The sequence below is a fragment of the Echinops telfairi genome, unplaced genomic scaffold (genome assembly GCF_000313985.2).
Source record: "Echinops telfairi isolate 266 unplaced genomic scaffold, ASM31398v2 ScPeMD7_7469;HRSCAF=8507_0, whole genome shotgun sequence".
NCBI classification, from domain to species: Eukaryota; Metazoa; Chordata; class Mammalia; order Afrosoricida; family Tenrecidae; genus Echinops; species Echinops telfairi.
Window position 1 is genome coordinate 74,760,467 of NW_022111372.1, and position 11,754 is coordinate 74,772,220.

The 11,754-nt window shown below is 43.6% G+C and overlaps 1 protein-coding gene across 1 annotated transcript in view; it reads left to right on the top strand.

The window, feature by feature from the left end:
- Nucleotides 1-11,754, top strand: part of TIMD4 (T cell immunoglobulin and mucin domain containing 4) — a 66,384-nt gene that overhangs the window by 22,381 nt on the left and 32,249 nt on the right. Inside the window, exon 6 of the mRNA XM_045284705.1 lies at nucleotides 3,215-3,222. Coding sequence (XP_045140640.1) covers nucleotides 3,215-3,222 — 8 coding nt within the window. The remainder of the gene's footprint in view (nucleotides 1-3,214; nucleotides 3,223-11,754) is intronic.

An 11,754-nucleotide genomic window follows, 5' to 3' on the forward strand; every position in this document is an offset into this window, starting at 1 on the left:
CCTGTCCTCAATTCCAGCTCCTTCCCTTGAGATAATACCTGTTACCAGCTGAGGATGGTCATTCAGATTTGTTTTTATTCTCTTACATGTTTATACAAATTAACATACAGGTTTGGTTTATAAATACTATTCTGTAATATGTCCATGAAGTTTCCCGTGGCTAATCCCTCAGAAAGTCACAACCTCTTCCTTCTTCTCAGTCATCATAAAGAGAGAGACTTGATGAGAAGCACTGGTGCGGTGGCTCGAACAAAGGGCTCGGACAGCACTGGGGCAAAGACCGTGCTGGGCCGGGAAGTGTTTTGTTCTGTTGTTTCTAGGGTTGCTATGAGTTGGAACCAATGGATGGCACATAACAATAACACACAGCATTACATTCAATGTAACCTTCGGAATTTAATTGTATTCACTTAGCATTATAGATTGGATATGTTTTTATCACTCCATATATACTCTTATGTTAAATTGGTGTATGATGCGGTTCAATGGCGAAGGAGGGAATTTAAATGAGAATTTGAGAAGACAGACAAGAATGAGTAGAAGAAGAAAAGGTCATCAAGTTAGAATCAGGATGGAGTGCAAGTGTGATCTGATGTTGGAAAGCTGTGGCCTGCGCTGAGCTGTAAAGTGGGAAGATGTGAAAAAACGAGCAAGGCGTTGATCACATGAGGGAACCTGGGCATCGTAGATTTAAATCCTCTTTGCTAGGGCTCAGGTAAGAAAAGTGAGCTGTTTTCTTGCAGAAAAGAGTGATGGCAGGTAGAGAGGAAGTATTTAAAACATTACTCTTTATTCTAATTAAATCTGGAACTGACTTGCATTGGACTGTGAGGGAAGAGCTTTTATTTTAAAATTTGGATTGGGCAAGGGTTTAGAGAACAATTTCACTTTCCCTTCAATAATTCACGTACATTTCCTTTCAAGTCATTGCAATCCATACAACGTAACATTACTTATCCCACTTCCTCCCTGTACTTCCCTTTTCCCTGCTTCCATTCCTTCCTCCTCCTCATTGAATTTTGTCTGTGGGTAAATGCTGCCCTTTTGATCTCAAAGAGCTGAGTATCCTAAGAAGTGCAACTCTCTCTACTGTTTGCCTATTTCCATCATTGGACTGAGAATTGAGCAGAGGTGGTGAATTCATTTCCAGGCTTCAAGGGTGACAGGGCTACAGTGGGAGGGGTTCCACCAGTAAGCTTGGTCTTTGGATGATTTTGAGTTCTGCTTCACTTATTTATCCCACTTGATCTAGGACCTTCTAATGTGACCTTCTTTGGAACAGTTGATAGTGATATCAGACACTAATTCTTGGGTCTTGGGGTTGTGGTGGCTGAGGTTCATGTGGTCTGTTGGACCATTAGACTAATTTTTCCCAGGCATTTTTATTTTGTTCATTCTTTGCTTTGTAAGAGGAGAGGCCACTTTAGATGGCCACTCAGAACCCTGGAAGAATCCTATTGCCCAAAGTAGGATGTAAAAATGTTTTTTTATTTATTTAATTTTTAAAAATTATTTTATTGGGGGCTCATACAACTCTTATCAAAATCCATACATACATCCCTTGTGTCAAGCACATTTGTACATTTGTTGCCATCATCATTCTCAAAGTACTTTCTTTCTACTTGAGCCCTTGGTATCAGCTCCTCAATGTTTCCTCTTCCTTCCCGCTCCCTTCCCTCATGAACCCTTGATAATTTATAAATTATTATTATTTTGTCATATCTTACACTGTCTGACATCTCTCTTCATTCACTTTTCTGTTGTCTATCCCCCAGGAGGGGGTTATATGCAGATCCTTATGATAAGTTCCCCTTTCTCCCCCTACCTTCCCCTTGCCCTCCTGGTATGGCTATTCTCATTATTGGTCCTGAGGGGTTTACCTGTCCTGGATTCCCTGTGTTTCCAGTTCTTATCTGTGCCAGTGTACATCCTTTGGTCTAGCCAGATTTATAAGGTAGAATTGGGGTCATGATGGTCGGTGGGAGGTGGCAGGGGAGGAAGCATTAAAGAACTAGAGGAAAGTTGTATGTTTCATCAGTACTATATTGAACTCTGACTGGCTGTCTCCTCCCTGTGACCTTTCTGTAAGGGGATGTCCAGTTGCCTACAGATAGGCTTTAGGTATCCACTCTGCACTTCCCCTCATTCACAATGATATGATTTTTTGTTCTTTGATGCCTGATACCTGATCCCATCAATACCTCATGATCACACAGGCTGGTGTGCTTTGTTGCTTCTGAGCTAGATGGCCATTTGTTAATCTTCAAACCTTTAAGACTCCAGACACTATGTCTTTTGATAGCTGGGCACCTCAGCTTTCTTCACCACATTTGCTTATGCACCTGTTTTGTCTACAGTGATCATGCTGGGAAGGTGAGCATCATGGAATGCCAGTTTAATGGAACAAAGTGTTCTTGCATTGAGGGAGTACTTGAGTAGAGGCCCAATGTCCACCTGCTACTTTAATACTAAACCTATAAATATATGCACATAAATCTATTACCCCATTGTCATATATAAATCTATTTACATATGCACATGCCTCTCTTTAGACATCTATAAGTACCCTTTGCCTCTAGTTCTTTCCTCTATGTCCTTTTACTTTCCTCTTGTCCCACTATCATGTTCGGCCTTCATTTGGGTTTCAGTGATTCCTCTCAGTTACATTGCCCTTGATCAAGCCCTACAAGGCCTCCTACACCCTCCTTGCCATTGGTTTTTGATCACTTGTTGTTCCTTTGTCCCTGGGTTGGTTAACACCCACTTCCTTTCCCCTGCCTCCTCCTCTCCCATGTCCCCCTGGAACCGTTGGTCCCGTTGTTTTCTCCTCCAGATTGTTCATTCGGCTTATCTTAACTTGATAGACCTGCAGAGATAATAATATGCTTGAAAAAAACAAGACAGTAAAACAATGCAACAAAAGAAAACAAAACAACAACAATAAAAAAACAATTACATAAAAAGAAAAAGAATAAAGAAAAGCCTGTGAATAGTTCAGGTTCTGTTTGTTGACCTTTAGGAGTGTTTTCTGGTTGAGTCTGATGGGGTGCCACGTCCTGGCCCCAATGTCTACTTTTGGTATTCCCTCAGGACTTCCTTGCTCTGCTCCCTTTGCTGTTTGTTCTGTTGCACGCCCTTAGTGTTTTGCCTTGGTGTGGTGGGGTCAGATTGGGTGCAATTCCCGCACTGTGTCTCCAGTGTTGTCTCCCCCTAGGGCTACAGGTCAGTGAGGGATGTTGTGTCTCATAGTGGGGTCAGCCATATGGTCCTCTCTGTGCATTGGCTGCTCTGAGCAGGGATATCATCCTGAAGGCTTAGTGGGCCAGGATGTGCTCCACTCTCTCTTCCTCCCCCTTCATTTGCTCCCGTGTGCTCTGATCAGACATGTCCCTCTCCCTGAGCTGTAGCTTCAGTGCTGTCCTCAGAAGTAAATTCTTCTGGGGGAATGAGGGAATTGTCCACATAGTTGGGATTGGGGCTGGCCCTTCACACCTCTCTGTTGGTTCCCTGCTTCAGTCTGGTATGTTGCATTCACATCTAGGAACACTGGGTTGATGTCTGGTCCCTCTTTCCCTGTGGAGATATAAATAATATACCCCCCCCCACTTTGGGTGGGCTAGTGCCCTGTTCCCCCACTACCCATGTCTTTCCCCTCTCCCCTCCTTTTTAGTTGGCTACCATATGTATCCCTGGATTTTGTCTGGCCCCTGCCATAGTACCTAGTCCTCACCCCAGGAATGCTTGTATACAGTGGCTTTTTCTCTATGCCCCCCCCCCTTTTTTATTAAGCTTACCTCAGTGGACTCTTGCTGTACTTGTCCTTTTGTGCTTGGTTTATTAACTTAGTATAATTTCCTCTAGTTCTTCCCATGTGGCGATGTGTACCATACGCTCATCACTGCTTTTTAGGGATGCGAGTACTCCATTGTAGGCTTTTCATCCATTCGTCTGTTGATGGAAACTTGGGTTGTCTCCAACTCCTTGCAATTGTGAACTGTGCCGTGATGAACATTGGAGCACAGATGTCAGGCTGTGGTTTGTTTCTTGCCTCTTCTGGGTATATGCCCAGTAGGAAGATTGCTGGGTTGTATGGTAGCTCAATTTCCATCTGTTTTAGATATTGCCAAATCTACTTCCGTAGGAGTTCAGCACATTTTAAATGCAGTTTTTGTGGTAAAATTAGGTGTCTTGGCTGATATTCAGGTTGGCTTACACTTCAGTATATGTGGTAAATTGTCCTTTATCTTTTTAAACTACCTTATTATCTTCATCATTTTTCTGGAAATTCATATATTTTAATTTTGTGTCTTAGATTTCTTTTTAGTTATCTGTTTTTTAAATTATTGATAATTCCCTGGTGTGAGTGAGTCTGCTTTGGCAGTAAGTGGGATGGCACTCACTTTTTCATGCAAGCGCTTCATGAACTCACTTTCCAGTGGTTTAAATCCCTGTCCTGAAGGAGCAATGAAGGGTAACTCATAGAGCACTCTGTTGTGAGGCATCTGCCTCTAGGCACTCGAGATTCTGCATTTAAGTAGTCCTCCACTTGACTATCAATGTGATTGATAACAGGCTGCCAACAGCTACTGTCATCCACTGGGTCTCCAAAGTCCTGGAGTGTCCACTCTAGTGAGCAGTAACTGAACTCAAGCACAAGTGTTGCAATTGCATGTCTCCTTAATACCCTTGTCTGTAATAATCCTAACAATTTTTATTTCACTCATCCTTGGCCAAATCCTAGGAACGAAAGCCTTGGTGACACCATCCCTAGGCTGCACTGTGAAGAAGAGCTCGTTCTATGGAGGTTAGCTGCCTTTGTGTAGCATCTACGCGTTATAGTAGACACCAAGCTGTTTCATGTCCTCTTCATTCAGTCCCTGTTGAGCAGATCCTCATTTCCCTCTCTCTTCACATAACTTTCTCACAGCTCTCAGATGTCAGATCCCAGAAATACAGCCACAACTTCATGCTCTTAGACGCTACCTTAAAAGTAGGCCGCGCGACACAATGAAGGAGATTTGGTGGCCTAGTGGTTAGGTGCTGGGATGCTCACTGCACAGAGCAGCAGTGCAACTCCACCAGCGGCTCTAGAGGAGAAAGATGTAGCTGTCAGCTTCCGCAAAGTTTTCATTCTTGGAATCCCCATGGGGCAGCTCTACTCTCTCTCCCAAAGGGGCTCTATAATCTGGAATTGACTCCGTGGCTAAGAGTCTGGTTTTCAGTTGTGTGTGTGACACAGTGGTTAAGTGCTCAGCTGCTGACTGAAAGGTCAGTGGTTCTAATCCACCAATCGTTCTATGGGAGAAAATATTTTGCAAGCTGCTCCCATGAAGGTGACAGACTAGGAAAGACGTGAGGACAGTTGTACTCAATCCTATAGGACAGGACCATATCAGCTGGAGTTGACATCAGTGAGTCTGGTTTATAGTTTACAACTTCCTGTTGTGCATGTCTACAAGTTTTGACAATGGCAAATGTAATGTGTCCACCATGACAATATCCTACAGAATGGTTTTCCTGCCCTAAAAGTGCCCTGGACTTTCTTCTGTTCATCTATTCTGCCTCTCCCGGAGCCCTGGACAGCCACTGATCTTTTTAATTACTTTTTTTGAATTTTCTGGATTGAATGCCAACTCTGTCACTTTATGAAGTTTTTATTTTTTAAATAAGGCAATATTTGCCTACAAATTGGCCTACAAATATTTGCCAACAAATTAGGCAAATGTTAGACTTTTCTAAGTCCTAATGTACTCAACATGTAGGGGCAATAATAAAACCTACATCATAGCAATGGTAAGTGAGAAAATTAATGAGTCAAATGCCTGGTGCGTAATTATTGACCAATGATGGTCATCATGTTAGATTTGTGTTTCTCTCCTCTGTATATGCCTGCTGTGACTCTCGCTCACAGACCTCAGTTTGAAGCCTGTCCAGCAATGTAATAAGAGGTCGCTTTCACCAGCTCCCTTCCTGTTTCTGATAAGTACATGGACAGCTTTTGGTTTTACAATTTTTCAACTGCTAATCACCCTGGGGACAGGGCTGATAAGTGACAAAACTACAGATTTGGGGGAAGTTACAAAAGCTTGTAAATTCTCATGATAGTGCTTATCTACTCACTTGTAGAATAATTTTAAGAAGCTGAAAACTTTTTCCTGAGTCTTTTCGGACAGATCTGCAGAACTCTCCATTGCTGGCTTTACTGGGGGAGACAGACACCTTTAATCTTCTACTGCTCTCAGTTGGAAGGTCCTTATATTGCTGAATCTTTGAGGGCATCTGTCTGTGGAAAACTGAGAATCTGCGGCTCAGAGAAGATGATTGATCAAGAGAGGCCTTAGAGTGAGTCAGGAGACTGGTGACAGAAAGTCCATCTTCCTGACCACGTGTGCAGTTGACCTTTGTTTACTCCAGGTCCAGAAGTCATTGTTTTCAACAGAGCTTCCCGGAGGGGAGACCTTTATATTTCCTTCTAAAATATCAAGATCCACTTCTTTCTCAGTCCCCAAATAGACCGTCATCACCAGATGGTAAGAAAGTTGGAGAACTATTTCAAGTGTAATACACTTAAATTTGGATGAAGACTTTGCTGTCAATCATTACAATAGAGAAACTAGACATTCCTCTGCCAATAATGTAATTTTTCTTTCCTTGAACCCTTGTAGCAGTTTTCTTTTGGTCTCAGAGAATGCTGATGGCCAGGAAATGATAAAAGGATATTGTGTGGAATATTTGTTTTTATTTATATCCTTCTGTATCTTTTTGTTTTGCAAAGCCAACCCAAGCTTCATCGTCCAGAGCAAGCTAGCCTTTGAAGGGAATCATCAGTCTGTCAGCGGGAAGTGTCATTGGAGGTTGAGTTTCATATCTTATTTATAATTCTGCCATTTGTTTTTACAAGCAGGGAAACAGGTACCATGCTTTTGGGTAAAGAGCTTTCAAATTTGTCATTCAGAAAACATGGCTTATTGATAGGCCCCTGGGTGGTACAAATGCTTTTTGCTTCACTATTAACCTAAAGGTTGGCCAGTTGGACACACCTGGCCATGGCCTGGTGGGCTGTTCCTGCCAAGACGGGGCCAAGGAAAGTCCTGAGGAGAAGTTCCATTTTGTAACACAAGAGCTTTTCATGAACTCAACAGCAGTTGGTCTGATCTTTGTTTGTTCTGTTCGATGTGTCCCAGGGCATATGAATAGGAGGACATCACAACTTCTGATCTTAAAGGGGTTGCATGTTAGTAGAAGAAATGGACTTCTGCCCAGTATGCCCTTCTTTGAGATGTTGTTAGTTGCTCTGAGTAAACTCCAACCCAAGAGCACAATTAATATTCCAGATTTTTTATTTTCTCCTTTGAGATAGAGTTTTGGGAAATTTCCCAGGGAGGTTGAGAAGAGGAGAGATGGAATCTATTCTGGAAGGGAGATTCAGGGTTAGGAAGTTCATGTAATGACCTTACAGTTAGATACTCAAGAATGTGAGAATTGCATTGAGGAGGAAAGGGCACTGTATGGAGGAGGAACAGCTTAAGAAAAAATAGGGATTTGATAAGTGCATGAAATCTCTCAGGGATTATTTAAAAGTCCAGTTTAATTTAATGTATACAGGAAACTGAAACCTGTCTAGGTTGGTAACGAACTTGAATAATGGCCTAAGGCCATGACATTTTATTCTAGAAGGATGGGGACCCATTCATATTTGTTCATTAGGGAATAACATTTTCATTTCTGCCTTAAGAATTGCTGCTTTGGCAATAGTGTGGGCCACTGGTGTACTAGAGGGAGGAACACTGGCTGCAGGAAGGCTACCCAACAGGTAATTGCAATTGTTCAAGCAAATGATGCGTGTCCAAAGTGCAATAATGGCAGCCATAGCAGTAGACAGAAGACAGGCTCTAACAATAGATAGACGGCATTTAAGAGGTACAAGTGACAGAACTTGATGGCCAAGCTAACAGGTGAAAGTTGACTGATTCTTACCTGAGACATTGGTTTGATTTGATGGATTAACTGGTAGAGAAACTCCGGGGGGTCAGAGTGGAGGGCAGGGATGAAATGTGTTTGAGAGATCTTGACTTTGGAATGCCTATGAGGAATGTCTAACAGGAAGTTGGCATGCAGGTCTGGGATGACTCGCAGATGCTTGGGTAGGGTAGAATGATTGACACCTACCTATGATGATTATAGTACTCACTACCATCATTTGCATTGTAGATGCTAAATAAGAAGTTGCTAGTAAAAGGAGCCCTGGTGGCAGAGTGGGTTCTGAATTGGGCTGCTCACTGAAAAGTTGGCATTTTTAACCCACTCGCTGCTCTATGTGAGAAAGATGTGGCAATCTGTTTACAGCTTTGGAAACCCCAACGCTGAGTCAGAATGGACTTTATGGCTGTGACAGTTAGGCTTTGTGTTACTTGGTTGGATCAGGATTCTCAGTAGTTTGGCGAAGAAGACCTAGTAATTTCTATGATGCGATCTAACATAGTGTAATTGCCTCCACATGGGACGCTCTTTAAGCAGCCAATCGGTTGTAAGAAGATTAGAGTGTGAAGCCAGATGCCTGCTGCAATCAACTGAAAGGCATTTCCTTGGGGGGTGTGGGCGTGTGTGTGTCCTGCTTCCACTATAAGTGAATCCTGTAGAAAAGCTTGCTTGATTTTTGGAAGGCCAATCGTCATAGTGAACTACTTATCAGTGATGTCTGAAAATGCTGGGAAACAGAGACATTGCTATTTAAGATTACGTAGTATATGAATTTTGAACCGAGCCATTGGCTGGAATCACAGGGAGTTAGTTAGAACACACATCATGGCATCACACCCGAGCCTGCAGGGTCAGCGCATCTGGAGGTAGACGCAGCAAGTTGTATGTTTAACCAGCTTGAATGGGGACTCTAAAAGCTTCTTTGGGAGATTATTTTTAAACCTGGTCGGTGGAGGCATTTAGGAAGTGCTGGCATAACATGCTTCCCTCATTTTACAAATAAGCAAACTGAGGCACACTGGCATCTAACATCCTAGGCGATGAGACTAGGTCCTAGGACTCTTCCCAGGCTCCGGGTGCAGCGCGTCTTGCCTGACCTTGCGCTATCTCACTAACGTAAAAAGAAAATTGTGCCCTGTCAGAACTCGACACTTTCCTGGGTTCTTAGCTGATCAAGGGCACAAAAATTTCTAGGAGGAATTACTATTCCCCAGACATTTTCAACAGAAGAACAGAGGAAGGCAGGTGAATGAACCAAAGCTCATTTTCTCTCCCAAATGCCAGTGTTAGAAAGAAAGAAATTGGATGCAGCTGATTTCAAAGTCAACATCTTTCGTGCGGCACTAAGAGATTTGTTTTCTCTCTTTTGCCCAGTGCTGTTCACAGACTGGGATTGGTTGGTAGCCCTGCAGTCCAGGGGATGAACGAAAAGGGCGCAGAGTTGATTCTCATGACTCTTCTCACAATAGTATTAGATCCTACCAACCATATAAATGTTCAATTTGTTATTGATAAAGTTGGAAAAGAATCTGTGTAATTCTAGCATCTAGTAGCTCACCTTCAGAAAGGTCAACCAAATAGATTTAAAGGCAGTTGTCAAAGTTTAAAGGGAGGCACATCAGCCGCAAGTTAAGCTAGGAGAAAAGAAGGTAGTGTGTGAGACATCAAAACAGAATACAGGGTTGGACCAAGGCTGTGGTCTGAGCTCCAGGACCTTTTCACAGACCAATGAGTCACTTTGCTGCTGGGCTCCAGAGAGACTTGTGGGAATTGCAGGAAGGAAGAGGAGAAGGAGGTCAACTCATGCGACAAAAGACCTTTCTGTATTTCCCACTTAGAACGAGTCAGTGAGTAAAGGCACACATTTCTTGGAACCAGAACCTAGACCTGAATTTGAGAAGCACTTCTGTTAGGCGCCCTCTAGGGGGTGCTGGTGCACAGCGACCCAATGCACAACACAACAAGCGATTGCCTGGGCTTGCACCATCTTCACGATTATTTCTGTGCTTTGGCCCATTGTTGCAGCCACAATGTCAATCTGCCTCATCCAGGGCCTTCCTCGCTTTTGCTGTCCTTCTGTTTTACCAAGCATGATGTCCTTCTCCAAGGACTGGTCTCTCTTGGCAGCATGTCCAAATTATGTATGATGAAGTCTTGCATCCTTGACTCGAAGGAGCATTCTGGCCTTACTTCTCCCTAGAAAGACCTTGTGGTGCCCAGCAGCACAGTAGAAGGGAGATAAAGTGGAATTTGGAATCAGATATCGCTGCTTACCATTTATTAGCAAACAATGCTAGGCAAGATAACCTCTCTGAGCTTCATTCTCCCTCACCCCCTATTTAAATAATTCTGTCCAAGTTCACCCATCTTATAGAATGATTCTGAAAGTTTAATATGTGGAAATGCTTTCATTATACTTAGAATCATTATCATCAATGATAGGAATTATTAAGCTCAGTTATATGCATCTGGGCACCTGAGAGCTGCGCTTCTCTTCTGAATGGAGCCAGTCCTAGTGTGCCATGGAACAAGGTGGCCGTGGCTTCCCCAGCTGATTTTCCCCCTCAAGAAAATGTCCATGAGCTCTGGCAGAGCTTGGGCTCGGCAAATTGATCATCTGGACTCTAAGATTCACTTTCTCTTTTTCTAGCTCTGTAACTTCAGAAAGTTCCTTAACCTCCCTAAAACCAAGCCAACCCCCCCCACCCCCAGCCATTGTGTGACTTCCAACTCTTAGCAACCCAACTCTTAGCAACCCTATAGAATAGAAACTCCATGGGGTTTCCCAGGGGGGAATCTTTCAAGAAGCATATTATTAACACATCTTTCTCCTGCAGAGTGGCTGGTGGGTTTGAACGGCTGACCTTTTGGTTAGCAGCTGAACAAGTGTTTAACCATGGTGCCAAGGCTCTTGACTTCTCTAGAGCTCAGGTCTCCTTCTGTGAACTGAAGATGATAACGGGGTCTACCTCGGAGTGCTTTCTGAGATGAAACACGAGCAATGGTCCATACTGTGCTTGGTGTGCTCATACATGGTAGATGTTTATTGCTGCTGTTGTTGTTAGCAGTGATCCTGATGGTTTCTGGTAAATTGTGTACCTTTGCATCGCCTTCCCAAATTCAAACGCACTGCTGGTGTGGGAAAAGCAGAATGCTTGACTTTTTTCTTCGGAGAAATGGGTCAGATGGAGAAAGTTTGAGGACGAGTTCTTGGGATGAGGATAGGTAATACCCGCAAACAGGGAACACAGAGAGGGAGATAACCCTAGAAACTGTAGATTCATTAAATCAAGATGGCACAAATTGGATATGGAGGTCGTGGGTCATGCCGTTTGGAGGGTGGCCTGGGGCGGGGGACAAAGGGAGAGTGCTGCCATGGGCCAGCACCCAGACTGGAGGCAAGGGCGGTGGGGTGAGGGCAGTGCTTCAAACAGAAGGGAACTATCTAACTCCCCACCCATAGCAGGACACGATGGGAGAAAGTGTGTAGGGATGAGAGCGAGGCAAAAACACAGGGAGCCACACACACCTTCATCACAGGAAGGTTGAACCTCACTGCTTACATCAGCACCTGTGGCCAGCTAAGCTCCTCTTCTTTGAGTTGTGTGTTGATTTCAAAAGATCAAGCTCCCCAAACTGAATCAACAATAAAAGGAAACAAACAAACTAACAAACCAAAAAACCCCAAACCTAAGACGGGTGCCCTCCCGTGGTTTTTAGGAGACACTACCTCGCCCACTGCCTCTGGTTGGACTGTGTCCTAAGACCCCGTGG